General features: G+C 43.7%; 1 protein-coding gene across 17 annotated transcripts in view; it reads left to right on the top strand.

The window, feature by feature from the left end:
* Positions 1–22,320, top strand: part of KIF1B (kinesin family member 1B) — a 147,873-nt gene that overhangs the window by 104,812 nt on the left and 20,741 nt on the right. For 9 of the 17 annotated variants that reach the window (XM_037881082.2, XM_037881079.2, XM_043531771.1 and 6 more), the window contains 12 exons: positions 1,894–2,012; positions 4,707–4,792; positions 4,946–5,075; positions 5,885–6,047; positions 6,812–6,902; positions 8,671–8,789; positions 9,676–9,731; positions 13,550–13,658; positions 14,636–14,702; positions 16,160–16,244; positions 16,474–16,579; positions 21,897–22,011. In XM_037881082.2, coding sequence (XP_037737010.1) covers positions 1,894–2,012; positions 4,707–4,792; positions 4,946–5,075; positions 5,885–6,047; positions 6,812–6,902; positions 8,671–8,789; positions 9,676–9,731; positions 13,550–13,658; positions 14,636–14,702; positions 16,160–16,244; positions 16,474–16,579; positions 21,897–22,011 — 1,246 coding nt within the window. Of the gene's footprint in view, positions 1–1,893; positions 2,013–4,706; positions 4,793–4,945; positions 5,076–5,884; positions 6,048–6,811; positions 6,903–8,670; positions 8,790–9,675; positions 9,732–13,549; positions 13,659–14,635; positions 14,703–16,159; positions 16,245–16,473; positions 16,580–18,510; positions 18,538–21,896; positions 22,012–22,320 lie in introns of all 17 variants that reach the window. The other 8 variants (XM_043531768.1, XM_043531764.1, XM_043531770.1 and 5 more) reach the window with 1 other exon arrangement.

The following is a 22,320-nucleotide window of genomic DNA, read 5'->3' as shown; positions in this document are numbered from 1 at the left end:
CCATGAAATTGACCAAAACAGACCATGAATTTGGTAGGGCCCTATTTATCCGTGTTTACCTCACTTTGGAGCAGACTGAAAAGGAAGTAGATCCTAATTTTATTTATTCATGTGCTGAGTTATGATTGTTTTTGTTGTGTATTTCTCTTCATGTCTCTTTTTTTGCTCTTACAGCTTTATTAATCCTTTTCTTCTGTACTGCATTTTGTCATCGCTTTATTTTAGCAGAATTATTTTAGTCTCTTTAATTTGTAATTAACAAATGCCTACCCCCTCCTCATTTCAAAAACACCCTTATGTTGAGGAGGTGAGGCCCAGGGAGGAATGGCCTCTTATTTTATCTAACTTGGGTTCTTGACTATGGGGCAAAAGGCACTGAGTTCACCTCTCTTTTTTTTCATCTGTTTTCCTGTGTCTGGTGAACACCCTATACATTTGAGGGCACTGGTCAGAGGCAGCAGGGATCCATGTTGCTTACCCTGTACACCCAGAATAATAATTGATACAAGCTTTATTTTTTATTGTACTGGATATAAAGGCCAAGAGGAAAATGGAGTGTATGTGAAAGGAAATCCAGCTAAACACGTGTTCAGTGCTGTAGTATAATTTACTGTCAGCTCAGCTAGAACCATCTGAATGAAACAGTCGTCATGTAGATTTCTAATTAACGAAGTGTAAGGAAATCGTAGCTGGGAGTATTACGTACCCTCCCTGCCTTCTTCCATTGAATTCTGAAACATCTCATAATACTGTCTTTCTCAACTCATTAAAACCCCTTCTCCTGCCTGCCTTGTTGAGAGCTATCCATGGACTGATCTTTTAGGCTTCTCTGCATTTAGATATTTACTTTGATTGGGGGGGTACTCTTTCCACACTTAAACTTGCCATTTTAAGATCCCTTTACAATTTTAAGTTCTGCCATTTAAAAGAAAAAATGAATGAGCTTTCTAATATAACTCAAAAGTATAAAGCATACTTAGCTTAAAGTATAATTTGAAAGTTGTGAACAATAAATTGGTCAAACTACTAATCCAAAATAAGACCCCCTCCTCCCCCACTTGGTGTTAAAATTTTCAGTTCTAATAAGTATTGTAATATCTTCCAGTACTGGCCCAAAATGCTGCATTCTCTCTGTTGTAAGCTGCAGTGTTTTGGACTGTTGCTTTAGAATTTCAAGGTGGCTTGTTATATGGGAGTGGGAAATCTAATATATTCCAAGCTACTTATCTGAAGAGAATACTGTAGCTCCCCCAATACTCAGTAAATGATCTTCTTAGAAGCCTGAAAGATGGTTTATAATTCACTGGGGAATTTTGATAATTACTTCATATATATAGTGTATTATAAAATATGCATAGAGGAGAGAAAATGCTTAATCAAAAATCTGTTTTAAATGCTTGTATATATTCAAGTTAAACATTTGTTAGATTGCTAAACAGTCACTTTCCTTTTAATTTGTCATCTCTAATTATCTTTAAACTACAATCACAGGATGGAAGGTTCCTAATGATGCTTTGTATGCAGTAGAGCCTCTTGAGTTTTTAACGTCTTTCTAACAATGCTGTTTACAACTGTATTGCATCAGAAGTCATCTTTCATAAGCCAACATCTTAAATGTCTCCTCTATATACTTTATAACTCACTAATGTAGACCTGTTGGCTCCAGCCAGCTCTGGTTTTAAGTGTCTGTGTTTTCACACAATTTAGCTTGAAAATACTGCAGGAGCTCTTTAAGGGCAGTGTGAAAATAGCAGTACATAGTACAAGATAATGTGTTATAGCAGAACTGCAGACGCTAGGCTATATGAAGGCATTTGTGTCCTGTCGGCCAATGAAATACAAAGTTCTCTCTACAAGTGGTGGTCTCATGTTGTTTTTCACTCCTATTACCAGGGCATTCGTATACCTGAGCAATCTACTATACCCAGTGCCCCTTATCCACAGAGTGGCAGTTGTCAGTGAGAAGGGGGAGGTTCGAGGATTTCTGCGTGTGGCAGTGCAAGCAATAGCAGGTAAGAGAGTCTGGGATTGCTCTTGCAGTGCAAGCTTTTGGGTGGCTTTTGAACAGCTGTATTTTAAAAATAAAATAAAATAAAAAATGGGCGAATGGGGCGGGGGCGCTGGCTTCAAAATGTTTGCTTTTTTGCTGCATTCGGTTTTGGACCAGCTTTAAAATCTGGTACTTGCAAGCCTCCCAGGACACTTACTCTGTCACGGTAGAAAGACGGGGTTGTATTCTTTCCAGTGATATAAAGCTTTTGGCCAAGGCCGATTAGCGAATTTGACCAATTGATGTGTAGAAAATGTATCCTCTCTTTTAGAGGTTTTAAAATGTTCACTGTCTACCACTCTGAGATTTGTATGTGGTAACTAAGACAACCTGAGGTGTAGAGACCGGGGAGGGGGGAGAGGAAAGATCATATCAATAGATATTTCAAAACACTTTTTTTTAAAAATGTCTTCCTCTACAGTATGGCATAAACATAAGAAGTGATGGTGCATGTGACTGTGTGTGAGAGTATAAAGGCTTGAATGGCACTATTTTTGGATGACCCGCAGAACTAGCTTGTGGCTCTAATGTCTTGAGTCTCATGTGCTTGTCCCAAATAAACACCCATGAAACCTTTACTTCATTATGTACCATATATTCATCCTGACTTTTCAGTCTTTCCTGTCTTTATAAATCACGTACAAAGTGCTCTACCATCTTTATATTATATTCTCCTCTCTGTGGATAAAGGCACCTCCAGGGATTGGGGAAGGAGTAGAGTTAGCATTAATTCCTCAGTTACTCATAGGCCAGATCAGTGTCTTTCAGCATCCAAAGAAAAGAGTTAACCTCTGTCTTTGTATAGTGGCTGAGGGTTTTTTTTTCTCCCTCCTCTAGGGTGGTTTCCCTTACCCTTGTAGCAGGTATTGTAGCGAACTACATGCTAGCCGCACCCTGTTCAATTTTGCATGGGACAGTGTTGGTTTGACTAGGTGGGGCTGCTGGGTAAGGACAAAAAATTCCTATTTCTTTTCAGGGAAAACTTGATTTAAAGGGGGAGGAGGGGCGGAATATCTAGCTAAGATGACCCTTCTCTTTGCTGATTTTGAGAAAGAGAGGAGAAGGTAATAAATTTCCTTTTGACTACGTCTTTGATCTGCCAACCAGTTGGTGGTATTTTGTCCTTTTTTCCCACACTGAAATGAACTAGTCAAGGTTTGTCCCTGGTATTTGATCATGCACCATTCATCCTGGTGAGAGCTCAGATACTTCTTGTAATTTATCTGCTCTTTCTAGCAATGGCTAACTTCCAACCATTGTCTCTCGTATTGGAAGGCAACCCTACAGGTCTTATTCTCCATGGGAACATGTAATGAAGTCTCAGACACTGAGGCTGTGGGATTCACTCTGGCCGAGGCTCAAATGGCAGATGAAACATTTGAATACATTCAAGTTTTACTTCTAGCCTGGTTTGCTTTCCTTGGCATTGACACTTTAATACCTATAATCAAATGGATGATATGAAAGAGCAAACCATGGCTATTACAAATTGATTTTGCAACATCTCTTTGAAATATGTCATGGCTTTATTTAGTCCAAGCGATATTTCAAGATGGCATTCTTAATTTTGGGATCACTTCTGTAAGTATGTGTCTCCTATTAGAAAATACCTCAGCCCTATCTGGGCACCCCCTCCTCTCTTATTGTCAGTCTCGGCAGAGACGGGGCTGAATGGGCCATAGAGACCAAAGTAGTCTCTTGCTTTGAGAGTCCCTCTGGATCAATATGGCACATGGAAGCTGTGCCATTGTGAGTGCTCACTCTGTGGGTAGAGGATTTTAGTTTTCAGGACTGTAAACCTGGCCGTTTGTTGTTTCTTGAAAGACCGGTCCAAGGGATTGCTGACTAATCTGGCAATGTTCATAATTACTGAACTCTCTCTGTAAAAAGCCTTGGATTGCTTTTTATCCCCTTCTGTAAAGCTTCTTATTGCATTGGGTGTTTTGTCATGGCCAAACTGTCATTAATGTACATCTTGTGTCATGGCAGGAAAGGGTTATAAAGCTATTACCCCTAGTGAACTGGACATGACTATCTAGATGAATAAGGTAAAGAAATTAAAATGGCTGTAAACTACCTTCATTATCGATATATTCTTCACTGTGTAGCAAGAATCCCCTATAGATAAGGATCTTGAGGTGTGACAAGGTCAGTGGTTGCATTGGAACTAGTGTGGGGACAGGAATTGAAAACCTGTTCTCTGCTAATCAAGCCATGGATCCTTCCTGATTAGGGTTATATTTAATGTTTCACATGTTTCCAGTTGGAAAAATCTCTAAGACATTCTCATCTCTGATTGTTGGTCTTTTCACTCATCATGTTGTACACTTTTGCCCATTCATTTTGGATGTAACCTATTTAGAAACCAAGCAATTAAACAGTAAATATGGAAATAAATTTTTAACCCAAGAATTCTCAAACTCCAGCATATTAACTTTGAATCTTCTGGGTATCACTAACCTGTTTTGCTGGTCTTCTCCATTCCCTTCCCAAAAGCCAGTGCTAGGTAGTTCTTTACTGTATTTTGTCTAGCAACTTGTTCCAGTGTAAATGATCCAAGTGATGGGGTATCCACCACTTGGGAGACTAGTATCCCATCGAGTCATTCTTGCCATTGGAATTTGTTTCCAATATTATATTTTCTTTGCCTTTCTAGCTGATGAAGAAGCCCCAGATTATGGATCTGGCATTCGGCAATCTGGCACAGCTAAAATTTCTTTTGATGATGAATACTTTAATAAGGTAAGAAACATTAATTGGGTTGGAGAGGTTTGTGAAGGGAGGGGAAAAAGGTCTTGTTCTAGATACAGATCAGTTAGGGTGGGTTAAAAAGTACAGGGGGCAAATTGGAAGCTGCAGGGCTCTCATCTGCAGCCCCTGTCTTGTGTTCCTCAGAGTGACTTTTCTTCGGTTGCCATGACTCGTTGTGGACTGTCACTAGAAGAGCTGAGAATTGTGGAAGGGCAAGGTCAGAGTTCAGAGGTCATCACTCCCCCAGAAGAAATTAACAGAATGAATGACCTGGGTAAGTGGGCACAGCTTCTGGGACTTGAAGGGACAAATTTGGGGCTATTCTGATTCTTTATGAAAAGGGGCTCTGGGCTTTATTCGGAAGTGTGCTACAGGTGAAGGAATGTTGTCCTTAGAGTGCTAGGGTACATAATTGTGACTGCTTCCTTATGAGAGTTTTGATTTACAAAATATTGACTCCGATGTAGCACACAGAAGAAGCTTATAGGTTGCAGTAGTTCAGAGTTTTTGATCATTGTCAATCCACTAGAAGGTTTCAGAAGTGGCCTGCCTCTTTATTTATGTGACTATCTAACTGGTAATTACTGTGCACCCCTCTCTTGCAACTCTAGTATCCCCACCTTGGGTGAGAAGCGAACTCTGTGAAACCTGCACTGTCCCCACATTGTGCTACCAGTGAACTCTGCACTTCGTTGAGATCACTGTGTCTTGTCTACACCAGGACTTTTTTTATAATTAATTTTTCAGGTGCAGCTTGGTAGGTGGTAGCCTTGGTGATGACTATAGTGTAGACAAGGTTCAGAAGAACCCAGGCACTTTTACCACTGTCACCTAACCCTGCTCTGAGTTGTTAGACACTTTGGAACAACACTTGAGCCTTGACTACCCTACCGCTTTTATCAGTGCTACCACTAGTGAAGCTGCACGTACTGTGAATTAAGGCTTTGAAAAATCCTTTGGTAGATAAACTACCGGAGAGCAGGTGTTTGGGGGTGGGGGATTAAATCCCTCCTTTGCTGGGTCAAGTATCTGTAGATGTAGTAAATCTGAATATTTCACGGGAGGTCTTTGTGTCTCTTTAAGACCTGAAGTCAGGCACTTTGTTGGATGGGAAGATGGTGATGGAAGGGTTTACCGAGGAGGCTGGCGACCACCTGAAACTGGGTAGTGTGTTCACCTTCCGTGTGACAGTGCTGCAGGCCAGTGGCATCCTCCCAGAATATGCAGATATCTTCTGTCAGTTCAAGTAAGAATCTCTCCTTGGTAGTACAGGGTGGGGAAGACTTCTGCAGTGAAGAGGAGTAACTGATGCTAGATACTGGGAAAATGGAGATAAAACTGGAGTGATTTTTAGGAGTCAGTGTGTCAGTGTCCTGTGGGAGGGGAGTCAGAAATCTGTGTCGCCATCAGATCATGTGCCCTGACCAAACATCTGCTTTGTGTTAACATGGCATCAGGGAGTAAAGCTTTGTAGAAAGGGAATAAGAATCAACTTTTAAAAGCCACACATCCAATGCCTCTTGTCCTAGGCATCCCAAGGTCTTTTGTAGAAGAGTCTTTGAGGTCCTCTAATGAAAAGTGCTATAGAAGTCTAAAGTCCTAATACCCAGTAAATTGGTTTATATTTATTACATTTATAAGGTCCAAATCAGTGGGCATTTAAGCACCAGATAATGATACCTATGTATAACTTTAAAATTAAAACCATCCCATGTATACACCCAGCTTGAATCAAATGGTCTGGAATTAGGGCAAATTCAGCCGCTTTCAAATGAGAGCTCTGTCCCCATTTAAATTCCAAAGAATAAGGATGAAAAGAGGAGTTAGCAAACATACAAACCAGTAAAACAGTAGAGGGAGCCCCAAAGTTTTCTAGAGTAAACCGGCCTAAATAAGATTGGTCAAGGCCTAAAAGGTGGCCAGCAGAGCAGGGATGTGCAGGTTTCTCTAAGGGGCGGAGCTCATAGCTGAGCAGTTTTCACTAATTTGATCTGTTTTGGTTTCTTTTAGTTTTTTACATCGACACGATGAAGCTTTCTCTACTGAACCTCTCAAAAACAATGGCCGGGGGAGTCCTCTTGGGTTTTACCATGTTCAGAATGTAAGTGAAGCTTAGTGATTCTGTATGAAGCGTGAGTGTCCATAATACAGTGCTATTTAGGCTGATTTCAGTGCTGGGGAATGCTTGTAGCCTTCCTGTCAGCCTCCTCAGTGAGGCATGTGCAGGAAAGCGGTGGGGGATACAGATGAATAAACAGAGGGGGAGTGATCAGATGAGTGATATAATTCTTTGTGTAGAGCATAATGCCTATTAGTAAATTACAGAGCATTTAAGGAAGTGTGTGTAGAGGCTATATGAATCTTTTCCCTTCCCTTAGTTCTGAATTCCTTGTGCTTCCATTTCACCCATCAGAATATTGGGAAGTGCAATAAAAACCTTTCTAGAGTTTGCATTACAGGGGAATAGAAAGTGTAAACGGGAAAAGCCATGTTCAGGCTTCCAAATTGATAGTGTGTAGTCTTACATGTAGTGCAATCATCTTGTTACATCTTGTTAGGATAGCTTCCTACTTTCTCTTAACTGACGAGTGCTTAGGTCAAGGGGATTTTTCTCCTGTAACTGTTAATTGTCATACCTTACTTCATTTCAGGTGTTAAGTATGTGCAGTGATGAGCTGCCAAAATCTTAAACGGGTTCCCTCCTCACCCCACGAGGGGGTCATTGCCCCCCCCCCCCCCCCCGGGACCCCTGCCCCATCTACCCCCCCCCACCCCTGTCCCCTGACTGCCCCCAGAACCGGGCAGGAGGGTCTCATGGGCCACCGTAGTGGGTGCCCACCCCACCCCTAAGAGCCAGAGGCACCTGCCGGGGGGTGAGGTGGGGAGTCCAGGCGGTGCTTACCTCGGGCAGCTCCCAGGAAGCATCTGGCAGGTCCCTCTGGCTCCTATGGGCGGGGGAGCGTAGATGGGCGGGGAGCAGAGGGAGCAGCCACTTCCCCCACCGATCACATCAAAAGTGGCGCCTTAGGCGCCGACTCCCTGGGTGTTCCGGGGCTGGAGCACCCACGGGGAAAATTGGTGGGTGCAGAGCCCCCACCGGCAGCTCCCCACCCCGCGCCTGGCCGCAGCTCACCTCACCTCTGCTCCGCCTCCTCCCCTGAATGCACCGCCCTGCTCTGCTTCCCAACGCCCCCCCCCCCCCCCCCCCCCGCGGCTTCTCGCGAATCAGCTGTTCGGCAGGAAGCTGGGGAGGGCTGAGAAGCAGGCCGCGGCTTCCCACTCAGGCCGAGGGTGGTGGAGGTGAGCTGGGGCGGGGAGCGGTTCCCCTGCGTGCACCCCCCCACACGCCCCCCCCCCCCCTACAATTACCAGCAGGAGAGTGGGGTGGGGGGAGAGAGAACCTGGATTTGTGCTGGAAATGGCCCACCTTGATTATCATACACATTGTAGGGAGAGTGATCACTTTAGATAAGCTGTTACCAGCAGGAGAGTGGGGTGGGGGGAGAGAAAACCTTTTGAAGTGATAAACACCCATTTTTTCATGGTCTGTGTGTATAAAAATATCCTCACTGCATTTTCCACTTTTATGCGTCCGATGAAGTGAGCTGTAGCTCACGAAAGCTTATGCTCAAATAAATTGGTTAGTCTCTAAGGTGCCACCAGTACTCTTCTTCTTTTTGCGAATACAGACTAACACGGCTGCTCCTCTGAAACCTGTCACTGAGTATGTGGCTCCCTTTGCTGGGATTGGCTCTAGTCAAGCTATCAGCCACTGGATAAGAAATGTAGAACCCTGGACTCTAATCTTGGCAGTTGTAAGGTTTTCATTTGATCTCTGCCCTGACTCCTTTCCTTTCTTTTTTTGCTAGATTGCTGTGGAAGTGACAGAATCTTTCGTGGAGTACATCAAAACTAAGCCTATTGTGTTTGAAGTCTTTGGGCACTACCAGCAGCACCCTCTCCATCTGCAGGGACAGGATCTCAACAGGTATTGACCAGTTCAGAAGTACAAGTGTCCTTCCCCCTCATACTTCTCAGTGGAAGGAATAAATCTTGAATGGGAAGTAGACACCACATACCCCATCCCTTTGCTTCCTGAATTCCATGCTTCGCATGGAAGGCTTGCTACTTAGCATTCGTCCCAAGTGTGCCCTAAGCAGATTCTAATACTAGACAAGTGACAGCCCCGCTCACCCGCATAATGGGTGCCACGTAGGTGATAAGAATACATATTTAAAGCCAAAAGAACCCTGTGAAAAATGAAACTTGCTTCAAACTCCTCATGACTTCCAGAAGCACAGCAGCCAAGGTTGCTGAGCACCTTAAATGTTCTGAGTCAGGGAAGGGTTTCCTAGTCCTCTTGCTCTTTGGTGTGAGGGGAGAGGATGATGCATGGATTCCTAGGTTTGGCTTGGATTGGTGGAGACAGTAGCTGCAAAGAGGAACCACATGCTGGTGTTAAAGGGAAGAACCAGCAGAGGTTTGTATCCTTGTATAAAGTCATTTTCAGGAAATGCATCTCTTCCTGTTTTCCCTTGAGCAGAGACTAGGGAAAGGGCAGTTGAAAATATTAAAAGGTAATCCATCCGTGCTTAAAGCTGTGCAAAATTGAGCTGGATTGGAAAAAGGGGTACACGTACGTGTGTGTGTGTGTGTTGGAGCAGGGCAATGAGTCCTGAGTTATGTATGTTCCAGACATGTCCCATGTGAGATTGGGCACATCTGTACTTGTTACCTTCTTTGTAGAATGGAGGTTGTATGTATCTGCCTCATAGGGTTGTGAGGCTCACTGTTTTTTTGTAGAGTGTTCAGAGATCCCTGGGTGAGAAACAGGTGAGAAACACCAGAAGTTAACTGCTCCCCTTTCTCTGCAGCCCTCCTCAGCCATCCCGACGATTCTTTCCACCTCCCATGCCTCTCTCAAAGCCAGGTGAGAACAAACATGTTCTATGTAGGTGTCTGTAAACTCATCACATAGAACTAGGGTGTGAAATATTCAGAACCGCAGTCATTTTGAAATTGAGAAATAAAATGAATAAGCAGTGCAAAGGGCATTGGAACATCCTCGCTGGCTGTGTTCCTTCCCAAGTGTTCAACCTCATCTCAAAGCAAAAGTGTTTCTGAGGGCAGTCAGGGGGAGAGAGTTGCATCTATGAATCATTCTGCTCTGCTTTTTCTAATATTGCTTGCACTTTCATGCACTAAGCCAACCTTGATGAAATGATCCCTCAGTTTTCTTTAGTTTAACTGTGCATGTTGAACTCTTTTTTCTTTTTTTCCCCTCTGTCCTTTTATCTCCTTTCCCTTGTTCCCATCACCTGCTTATCTCCATCACTCCCATTTTTGTTCTCCATTCCCTTTTCAGACCATGAGAGAAAAATTGAGTTGATTAGGTATCTCATGTCTGGCTATGTAAATGTGCATGTGCTGAACACACTGTCTGAGCACGCCAATGTGCTTGCATCCTCGGCTGTGGCTGCATTCCAGGATGGGGCTGACCAGCTGCCACCTTTTCTTTTTCTGCCTGTTCCCAGCTGTCAAAGCGAGCGGGTTCCCAAAAGAGATGGTTAGTAGTGAAATTCGATCTACGGTAGATGTAGAAATAACTCCTAATCTTGACCCCAAAGCAGTTTGTCCACACTTTTACCCTGTGGTGGGCTGGAAGGTACCAGAAACTACCTTGGGTTCTGTGGTCGTTGTGGAGTGATGAAGCTTCTAGAATAAGCAACATCTAGTGTCTACAGCGGAGTATGGGGAGTCTGAATTTGTGTGCCACTCCCAGCTCTGCCACTGATTTATTGTGACTTTGTCACCTAACTTTGCTTAGTCTCAGTTGTCCCATCTGTAAAATAGGAATATTTACCCCTTGCCCTTTGTAAAGTGCTTTGAGATCATTAGATGCAAGGTGCAAAGTATTATGTAGTAAGTTATAAAATTGAGGGGTAGAGGGCATTTTTCTTTTGAGGTTCTGTAAAAATTCTCCTTCCTGCTTACCATTATCTAGCTTCATTTCCCCCCCTACCTAAAAGTCAGCTGTTTGGGTTGGAGTAGACCCAATCTTTATCTTGCTGACCCAGCCCATGAATATTTTTAGAACAGGCCTGCACATAAATTTTCAAACCTGACTTAGTGTGTTGGGTTTTCTTTTCTGGTGCAGCTGAATTCTTCTGCTTGGTTCAAACTTCAGTGGTCTGTGTCCCTGACCTTCCTCCTGACTAGCATCAACAGCTCTGAGTCCAGCTGTCATGAGCTCATGGATGCTATGAGCACAGCTGCAGCTGTTGTTTTGGTGGTATGGTGGGGGTGTAAGAGGGCGATGTCAGCTACTTAAGCTATGAATGAGGGAGAGCAAGTGATGTCACTGGAGCTCACTACCTAGCATGACAGTCTTGGCCTGCTGTGTACTTCTTTCATTTTTGTAGTAAAGTCTGTCTGCACCTTTGTGTTAACTATTCACAGTTATCTGAACAAGGAGTAGACAGAACACAAATCTCATATTCTGAAAGAGATTACCTATCTTGCGTGCATACACAGGCATCTCAACTGACTAAGTGCCACCTGTAAAGCTGGATTTTTGTCTCTTATCAGTGGGTTGTAATTGAGATATTATGAAAATGAAGAGAGGCTGAGGCAGGAATGGGAGAACCTGAAGAACACTAAATTCAGGCTTATCTTCAATAAATGGTGGGATGGAGCCTTGAGAGGCTACAGAAAACATTGACTGTATTTATTAAAACAACTAAATAAACATTAAAACCAAGGGAATGGGGAGAAAGTTGCAAAGTTGAGCACTCTCCTGTGTTTAGGGTGCGGTGGAACAGAACCCGCATAAGTACCTTGTCCGCTCCCAAGAACAGAGTAGGGAGGCAAAGTGGAGGTAGGGGAAATGGTAGAAAGAAATTGTGTAAACGTAGGGCTTGTCTACATAGCCTTGCAGTTCAGACTATAGCCAGGTGAATTACAGGGTTGCACGAGTGTATTGCACTGTAGCTCACCCATGGGGATGCTGTGGGTGCAAAATAAAAGGTATCTAGGTGGCGTTAACCAAGGCCTAGTCTACACTAAAAAGTTCAGTCGACCCAGCAGTGTCGCTCAGAGATGTGAAAAATCCACACTCTGGAATGACGTAGGTAAGCCAATCTAACCCCTGGTATAGACAGCACTAGGTTGACGAAAGAATTCTGTTGACCTAGCTACTTCCTCTCAGGGAGAAGGGTTACCTATGTTGATGGGAGAACTCCTTCCATCAGCATAGGTAGCGTTTACACTGAAGCGCTGTAGTGTTTCCAGTGTAAACAAGCCCGTAGTCCTGTTTTAAATAGGACTAAATTAATGCAAATGAGGTACCTTTTAATTCCACAGTATCTACATGGGATAGTTAGAGCACAGCACACTAGTGTGCACTGCAGCTTGCACCCCCGTAGTTTGAACTGCAGGGCTGTGTAGACATGGCCTCAAAGAGGGGAAGACTGGAGTATTGCTAGAACCTGTCCATTTCCTGTGATTACCAGTTACTAGAAGCACTATTTGTCCATTCAGTATTTGAGGAGTTAAGGTATCCCTGTAAAGCTAGTGAGTCTTGAAGCACTAATTTACTAGTAATACTGAAATATAGGAAGCCAAGGCTTCCAGGACTTTTGCTCAGGAATAACTCCTGTTAACTTCCCTTATGTGCACATGCCCATCCTGTATGTTAGCAATCCCAGCTGAGTGTACTACTGTGTGCAGTAAAGTGAAGTCACTAACAGCAAGAATCATCTAAAATACCTACAGGTCCAGTAGAAAGTGCATCAACCTTAAATTTCTGCAGGAATCCTTGGGATCTTGACTTGCTCCTTTCATTCAGAGATTCAGAACTGTGATGCAGGAGTACATATGAACAGATCTAGACTCCCCTGAATTCCACACGTGCATGTTGGAACTCTTTAAAAACTGGTCTCAGTATAGGTCAGAAAGGACCTACGTGTTGGGATGTCGTTTTGAGAACACTCTGAAGCATCTGACTTCCCTGCCACATTTAATGATTCTAAACTATGCTTTAGGTTAACCTGTTCCAAAAATGGATCTTTGAGGTGGCTTAGGATTCTCCCATGTATGAATCTGCAGAGGTTGCCTGTTTTCACAACTCTCTCCTAGTTAGAGTTCATTTCTTTCTTTGTAACCTGTCAAGTGCCAACATTTTGCCAAGCAGTAGTTTGGGGGAAAGTGCTATAAATGCCCACCTTTCCTTCATGGTGTGAATGACCTAATGGGATCAGGTTTGTTAGAGCCTCTACAGATTATATAAAACATGTCCCTTACTGCACTAGGTAATGACCACCTATCTTGCAGGGTCTGGTGCAGTATTTGAGCAGTACAGGGGTGGTGGAAGGATTAGACTTTCTTGTATTTACATGTAGGGAATTTAGTAATCTTTTCTCAGTTTTTGCTGGAGTAGTGAAATCTCTCAAACAAATAGTGCTTCATAATTGCCAGTCAGTCTCCTAACTGCTTGTAAAGTCACTTGGATTGGGGGAGCACTGTGGGTTTAAAACTAGACCCCTTGGTTCCATAGACAAGCCTGTGACTGAAGTTTTCTTCCTGCCTTTTTGACTGCAGGTGTCTTTGCCATATGACCTGCACATACATAGGTAGAAATATTACACTGCTTCTGTGATAAGAAGCACTGAAATTACATTGTGGAACCAAAGTACTGTAATAGCATTACCTGTGTGCAGTTTTTGTGAACAATTTTTGTATTCTTTTAAGTGCCAGCCACAAAGCTAAACACTATGAGCAAAACTAACCTGGGCCAGAGCATGAGCAAATACGACCTCCTTGTCTGGTTTGAGATCAGCGAGCTGGAGCCAACAGGAGAGTGAGTTCAACTTTTATCTTTCTTTTGTATAAAGAGGGAAAATGGCTTGTGGGAGGGAATCCCTTCATCTTTAGGTCTTTGATTTAGATCAGCCCAGGTTTATAACATTTGGCTATTCTCATCTGTAAGATGCCTGGTTTTATATGGAATAAAGTGGTCCCAATCCAGTTCCCCGTGAATAGATATCAGCGACACAACTGGCATTAGTAGGCCCCATTGTTCGCAGTCTAATCAGAGTGGCCAAAGACTGAAGAAGTATGGAGAGTGACCTTCCTTCTCACTCATAGATGTGATCCCTTCAGGTCAGCGGCTGGGTACGCTGGCAGAGCAGTGCCCAGGGGAAGCTTGCGCAGCTACAGATCATGTGACCTGGTCTCTTGTTAACTAAAGAGTTCAGTCTCCAGAGGTCAGTCCAACAAGAACATAAGAACTGCCATACCAGGTCAGACCAAAGGTCCATTTAGCCTAGTATCCTGTCTTCCGAAAGTGGCCAATGCCAGGTGCCCCAGAGGGAATGAACAGAACAGGTCATGATCAAGTGATCCATTCCCTGTCGCCCGTTCCTAGCTTCTGGCAAACAGAGGCTAGGGATACCATCCCTGCCCATCCTGGTTAATAGCCATTGATGGACCTGTCTTCCATGAACTTATCTAGTTCTTTTTTGAACCTGTTATAACAAGAACTATATTGAGTTTAACCCTGCAACATAGAGGGAGTTCCCCAACAGACCTTTGGGAACTACATTATAGGGTCATTTTGGAGTTTTACAAAGCAATGTTAATATGTGATGTGATACTTGATGATTTAAAGTCCAGTAGAGAGGCTGATTTTGGAGTCACTGGAAGCAGCCTTATTTTTATTAGGATATTCTACAGAAGAGTGTGTTGGTGGTAGAGCAAAGCAGCAGCATTATCTAGTGTCCTGCTCTGTTAAACGCACCTTCTCTAATCCAGGATGTTCATTCTTGTTTCACACAGATACATCCCTGCTATTGTTGACCACACTGGAGGTCAACCCTGCCAGGGGACGTTCTTGCTTCACCAGGTACTAACAGAGGCTAGAAGGGGGCAGCTAAAATACTTATGTCCTTTTGTGTGGGGTGGGCAGACGTCTCATGTACTGAATTTCACATTCATTTTATCTTTTAGTTCTGTCTTACCACATACCTGTCTGTCTCTCTTACTATAGCTCTTGGGTCAGTCATCTTTCTGTCTATACCCTTATCTTCCAAGCTTGGGTCTTTGCTGGTAGGAAGTTTGGCGTCTAAATTCTGCTCTTTCAAGTGTTTAGTCATATATATATATTCCACTCCTAGTACTCATTCAAGATTGGAATCTTTTGACCAGCAGTGCCCTGTGGGGCTGCACATGCACCTTTAATGTCCTCATGCTCCTGTATCTAGGCATAGAATGGTGCAGGCTCAGAAACCACTTAGTTCCTTTTCACTGCCTCTGGCTGCGAGATGGAGCTCAGCAGTGTTTGCATCTTGATGCACTCTTCCAGAGAAACTTGAAGATATTTGTGTATATTAGTGTGTTAGTGATGGCTTATTTAGCATGGTTTCCCGTTAGCATGCTTGGGATGTTTACCTACCTTATTTGATTTTCTTTTGTTGTGAAGTTCTTCCTGGTATTGGGGCTTACGTATTGTCCCTCCTTTGAGGCAGTAATACCCATAATGCTGGGCACACCAGATGCCATTTTTGTCTCCTCAACAAATGCTGTACATATAAATCCTTTTCTAAAAGGAGTTGGAAGGTGAGAGGCATGCCTTAACCTTTCTTTGTTAGGCTGCTCCATGCAACCTGCTTCTGATTTGGACAGGGAGCCCCCTTAGACTAGTTCCATTTCAGTTCAGAAGTGCCCCTGTAAATTCTAAATCCACTGTCTTCCAGGCCCCATCTTCAGAAACTGTCCTGGGGTGGACTCATATCGGACAAAAAACAGATCTTTGGAGAAAAGGGAGTATCTCCTTTGGGGCAGGTCCCCATTGGGAATACCCAGTAAAAAGAGGTCCACTCCCACTTTAAGGAGACTCCGTGGCCCAAGATGGGTGCCACTGGAGCTCTGAGGTTGCACAGTACTGGAACTCCAGCACCATCTCAAGAATATGCATACAAAGTGGTCATGTGCACACATCTGATTATTTCCTAGGGTTTGTAAGACTGACTCCTATATACCCTCAAGGTACATGTACCTTCCCTGGAAGTTTAGAGAGACTGTTCTAGGAGTATTTTGGGTGAAATAAACTTCCCCTTGTGGTATGTGAAGGGAACAAGATGAGTTCTGCTCTGTAATATGAAAAGATTCTTCCTGTATTAGGTTATATTCAGGGCCCAGAAGGGCATGGAAGTTTGTTTCCCATTATGAGCCTGCTGACAGGTGAGATTTACATGTTTATCTCTCAGCCATGGTTTCCCTATGGAAATGACTTAATGGAGTGATTTATTTAATAAAAAAAAGAAAGAAAAAGTCTAAGCTGTGCCTTTTTAACTCCACCAGGGAATCCAGCGTAGGATCACAGTCACCATTATCCATGAGAGAGGCAGTGAATTGCACTGGAAAGATGTGCGAGAACTGGTTGTTGGTGAGTATCTCCCCTGTTGTTCCTTCCATCATCATCATGAATTACTGACTAGAGGTTGGGTAGTGTCACCTATTGAGGGGGATCCAGAGGGAAAAGCTCTTGGTTTGAGACTGACTGTTAGAGCTATAGGTCTTAAACCTCCAGTATAAAATGCCATTTGGCAATGAGAATTCCTTCTGAGAGCCTTTCCGGTTAGGTTTAATTGGTACTGAAATTCATTTATCTTCAGGACGCATCAGAAACAAAGCCGAGGTAGATGAAGCTGCTGTGGATGCCATTCTGTCTTTGAATATAATCTCTGCAAAGTACCTGAAGTCTTCTCACAGCTCCAACAGGTAGGCAGATGTAAAGTGCTTTTGGGGCTATTTACATTACTTCTCTCCATTGATAAGCACCATGAAAGGAGGAAGAAAGAATGGTGGGAAAGGAGGATCAGCATTTCACCTGGGAGTTGAAAAACTGAAATTTAAAATACAAGGACAATCCCATGGGTGAATCAGGCAGCCATGCACATCCCTACATTACAGTGGGAACAAGCATACAGTGATCTAACAAAGCCTGTTGTGTTAAAACATTACTCCCGCTCTGATAAACTCTTAGTCTCTGCTTTTCAGTGCCACTGGTGAGTCACGGGGGTGAGAGGCGGGGGGGTGAAGTACATTTATGCAGATGTCACAAATTGGCTCCTCTAATGTACTTGTGTATTGTGATATCAGAGCAGCCTTTAAGCAATGTTTCATTGGAGCTCTGGCGACCTGCAATCTTCATTCTTGCATCCAGCGAGGATCTAACTCTCAACAGTTGCTCTGAGCATCACTTATCAGGGACAGAGGTATCCTCCCCAAGTGAATATTCTTCACTGTGGGATGGAGCAGTCTTTCCAGGGAGGATTTGTGGCTCAGGGTGTCTCTGTGGGGTGCATTGTTAATGAGATTTCATGAACTATATAGTCCTGTGCTTCAGGGTCTGCAACGAAGGGCTGCAAAGCAGAATTCTGTATTGTGGGCAGAGCCCCTCCCCTCCAGAACATCAGCCAAGTCACTGACTCCCTGTCAATTTCTGGGAAATCAGGAGGAAAACACACACCTTTCTGAAAAATCAGATTCTGCATCCGATTTTAAGGCAGGGGGTTGGGGAGGACATGATTTGCAGCCTGCCTGCCATCAGTTTTCAATAGTCTAGCTGGAGAAAGTAATTCCAGATTACTCTGGACTTTGTGTTGTCACTAACTGGGTCTGGTGCTGTCCCCTAGTGTCAGTGAGTACTGAATTTTGTAATTCTGGTATTTTGGCTATTACCATCTAATGTCTCATCTCGTGCAAAGTGAAAATAAAACTCCAAAATATTGAGTAACTTTCTCTAGGTTGAGGGGGGAGTAAATCCTTTCTATAAAGGAGGAGGGAAGTGGGGAGAAGAAATAGGGCTTACATGGAGATTTTATCCCTTGTCTTGTAAGAAATCTGAAGGGCACTCTGTAATAGAAAAATTGCTCTGTGTGGGCTGACATTCACTGCTGACATCTGCTGCCAGTGTTCACCACTGAATTCTTTCTCTCTGATAGTCATAGAATAAGTCTCTAAATTCTCCTGATAGTCAGCCTAGGTATTTTATGCTGACTATTTCTTAAAAACAGGCAGCAGTGAGCATGACTATTAATGTGGGCCTTGGAAAGCTTTAGAACGTGCACAGCTGTCAGTCAAAAGGGGATAAAGCTTCAGGAGAGATGGAAAGGCACCTTAAAATCATTTCATAGCTCTGATGGAGGGATTCGTATAACCCCACTGATAGTTGTTGTTTATACATTTTAATGTGATTTAATTTTTAGCATCTTGGCATTGACCTTTCAGCATAACTGGACTGGGAGGGAACAGTTGCTTCATTCCCATTTGATCTACTCGATTTGCAGTAGATTTTCACATCTCCTCCCTTGCTCCTTACTTCCAAATAAATTGCAGTATGGTCCCAAAAATCTCTATCTGAGGTTCTTGGAAGTGGGATGGGGGTGAGTGAGGGCTCCAGTAGCACTTGTGTATAGTTGGTACCCTGTCTTTCCCCAAATGCCAGAGTTTGGTCTCTAGGGGTGTGGAGGGGTGGGGAGCAAAGAGGGGCCAATGCCACAGTCAGGGATGTGTGTTCTGTTTGCTCACCGTCTGTAGACTTGTTTTCTGGTTGCTGTTTTTTGTCTGCTTGTTCTTCTCCTTTCAGCTGTTGCTTCTCTGTTCTGCCTTTTGCTGCACTAACAAAAGCTCTTTCTGTGTTTTTACAGGCTCTTTCTTGATAAGGATATGCCTAGGTATTTTCTGTTTGTTTCCTTTTGCACATAAAGGTTCTTGTGGAATAGAATGCTTTATGTCTCACTTGTGTTGCTGCCATTTCCCTTTTAGTTTTTAGTGGATTTTGTCAGCAAACCTCTTGGCTCTTCTGGGAGTGGCACATTTCCTCCTCCCTTGTGTGCTGGGAATTAGTGCATGTACAGTTCAGTAGGTGAACACATGAAGACAAATTTCCTTCATTGTTCAACAGAGACAGCTTACAATGGTCCTTGCTTCATTCTTTCAAAGGTATAAACAGAACATAACTCCTCCCCCCTTCTCCTTCTTTGTCCGTCAGCAGACAACCATGGCCAGCATTTAGTATCTCCGACTACTTGTAACATATTTGCTACATTGGAAGTCCCAGGACCAGGGCTGAATGGCCAGGTTACTGGTTCAAATCTAGCCCAAGATGATAGTGAACAAAGCCTGTTGCCATCAGGTGATGGTTTGATGGCATTCGATTCTTAATTTGTTGTTGCATCCTGAAATTATCATTGCAGTGGCTATTAATTGGCCTGCCTAGGGGCTGAGAAGCCAAGAATTGAAAGGAGACACTGACTAGTCTCCCCTCTGACAAGTGCTTCTCCAGTTCATGGCCAAGGCTTGCTGGCTGAGCAGTGTGGGGGAACTTGCACTGCTGCTGCCTATACTCTAACACTAAAGTTCACTTTAAAATGGAATCTAAATCAGCCTTAGATTCCCATTTCAGCTCCTACCTTCTTCCTTGCTTTGCCTTGTTCTGCCCTCCTCTCGCTCCCAGGTATCACTTGTCACCTGCTCTCTGTATTGAAAGCACAAGAGGTTTGCTCACTTTGAGTTTTTGTTTGTTTGCCTCCTTATTTGTTTTAGCAAGATCTGGTTTGGATGAGGTAGGCGTAGATGTATTCATCCCACGATCAGAACAAATGTAGTAGCGTGACTGTTGAAGTCTCACTTTCACTTGGCGATTGGGATTGCACTGACTTGTTCACCCACATTTCCTCACTTTGCTGGTGTAGCTTTGCCCTACTGAGCAATGATTACTCCTGTCTCTATTCTTTGGGTCTTAATAAAGCTGTGGAGTCAGTTCTATTGACCAGCACAGACCACAAAGCTTGTGGGGGAGTTTTAGTGCACTTGCGGTCCATCTCTGGAGACCTGGTTTACATTTGAGTTCTCAGCCTGAGGAGTTTAGTGAGCTTGATCCAGGCCCTGTTTTTACTCCCATGACAAACAAAGTGCGCACCTGATGGTCCATATTCAGAAGTGGTTCTTGACTCACATGGAAGAGGGGGTATTGCAGTTGCTGATTGAGTGGCACTTTGTGAGTGAAGCCCATGCAACACTTGCCTGCACTCTGCCCTCTTCCACCAATGCTACATCTGCTTCATGAAAATGAAAATTCACCTTTGCTAGTCCGAGGTACCCAGGGTCTCCATTATGGCGTTACAATTCTCCTCTGGGGCAAGGCACTGACTGACCATAGCACTGATTAGTGCACGTTGTCTGACTGCATTAATGTGGATTGCACGTTTTGGCACCAACTTCTTAGACATTATATGGACCTCCGAGTAACTGAGCATTTGAAGGCCCAGCAGGAAGAAGCTCTACACCAAGCTGAGTGCAGTAATTACCATGCTGCACTTTTGGCTGAGAAGTGAGGGATAAGAGCATCAGAGTATGGGTAAAGGGGACCCAGTCTGAATTTTCTCTGTCAGGCAATCCAGAGCAGCACGTACTTTGGCTCAGAAGAGTTGCACTTCTGCTTCTGTAGCTGAAGGGTAAAAGTCTCCATCAAAATGGGGGTGGGACAAAAGATTAAAATACAAGGGTTCAATTAACACCACTCTGTAAAGGATTAGAAGACAAGCTGCTTTCTGTCCCTGATCTCTTGTCCTGGCTGAGAAGTGAGGTCCCCTTACACTGTAGTGCCCCTCAGATCTCCGCTTCTCTAGGCTTCAGCCCCTGCTCCTTTGGCACAGGGCTCTTCCGGGGCACTGTTTTTCTTCCTTTAGTTAAGGCAGGCCAGGCAGCAGTTTTTTTTAAAGATAGAATGTAATGGTGTTGAGCACCACTGAATTGGATTGGCTGATTGTATGGCCCTCATGGGCTACTGAATCCCCTTTGAGCTCTGTGGACCTATGTAATCCATCTAGGGACAGTGGGGGTTTATAGGATGCTAGTTTTAAGTCTGGCACTCCTGTCTCTGCCCTGTCTGCTCTCAAGTTATTTCTCATCCTGCCTTTTTTTGTCTTTCTTTATTTTGTTTTCTCTCTAATTTTGCCTCTAGTTTCTTTTCCCATCTTTCTGGAGTAGCTCTGGGCACTAGCACAGGAGTTCTTTACAGGTGGAGCTGGCTTATAGAATGCAACTTTACTAGGTTCATAACACATGAGTATACCTCTTCCTTGCAGCCCGTACTCACAATTTGTTAGTGGAGGGGGCTGTCATACCTAGACCACTTCTCAGCTACTGATGTTTGGGGAGGGGGCACTTGGGAGTGTGTGGAGGGGATGATCAAAGTGAGATTACAAGAGACCTTTGTGCAGCAGGCCACAGCTGCCCTTCTCCCTGCACACCCAGTTGAAAAATCTTTCTTATTTCAGCTTGTAATTGGTCTGCAAAGCTTCACCTGAGGGATAGGTTGGAGTGGGCATGAGAATAGTTTGGGAATAAACAGCTTGTGTTTCCTTATAGGCTTACAGGAGAAGAAATCTTTGTTGCCTTAATTAAAGACTTAGACCGGTTTTGGAGTTATTCTGATCGCCTGAAGAAGCTATTGTGTTTTATTGCTTAGTGCTACCGGCTTCTCTCCTCTGTTTTGTTTTGTGAGCCTGATCAGCACTATGGTGTATTCCTGTATGCCACCCCAAAACGTACCTCAGACTAAGGACAATGGTTACAGAAAGAATCCTTCCATGTGTCTTGGAATCCTATCCTAGGCACTTGGAAATAGCTGAATCCATTTTTAAACTGTCCTCTCATCCAAACTTCCCCTATGGTTTTATGGTGCTTTTTTTTCCCTCGTCTTTTCTTCTACAGTCTCTCAATTCAGCCCCTTTCTCTGAGCTTTAAGAGGAGTCTTCATCTCATAACAGGCCAGGGCACATTCAACTCCAAGTTAATTTAAATGTAGATGGATAGTCTTGGATGCTTCAGGAAGCTGGTGGGTAAGGACATCCTGGAGCTCTTCAAATGTTGGTGAAGATGGGGCTTTACTACAGGTGTTCGCTGTCTAACCAACCCTGCTTAATAAAAAACGCATCGTTAGATGGAGTCCAGGAGGAGGCACTTTGCTCTCATTTGCAGTGGAGACAGAGGTTCTTTTACTACTAAGCTTTTGTTTTACTTTCTTCAGGACTTTCTATCGTTTTGAGGCTGTTTGGGATAGCTCCTTGCATAACTCCCTTCTCCTCAATCGAGTGACACCCTATGGAGAGAAGATCTATATGACTTTGTCTGCATATCTGGAGGTGAGTATATTGTGCCCCACAGTTCATGTATGGAACTGGATGGAAGGAAGCAGCCAGTATAGTAGGTAATATGTATCCTAGATAAAATTGTGCTTAATACAATGTGATCATTGCCAGAGGATGCAGCTAGAAATCTAGCTAGCAATGTCTTTTGTTTTGTTTTTTGAAAAAAAAAAAAAAAAAAAAAAACAAAAACAAACAAACCTGATGAGTAAGGCACACTACTTAATTTGAGATATTGTGGAAATTGTGAATCCCACAATATTAGGCTTCCACTGCAATTTTGTCAGCCACCTGGCTGACAGTGGG

Source organism: Chelonia mydas, chromosome 18 (genome assembly GCF_015237465.2).
Source record: "Chelonia mydas isolate rCheMyd1 chromosome 18, rCheMyd1.pri.v2, whole genome shotgun sequence".
In the NCBI taxonomy this organism is placed as follows: Eukaryota; Metazoa; Chordata; order Testudines; family Cheloniidae; genus Chelonia; species Chelonia mydas.
Note: the sequence above shows the minus strand (reverse complement) of the source record. Positions and strands in the feature narration are given on the sequence as shown.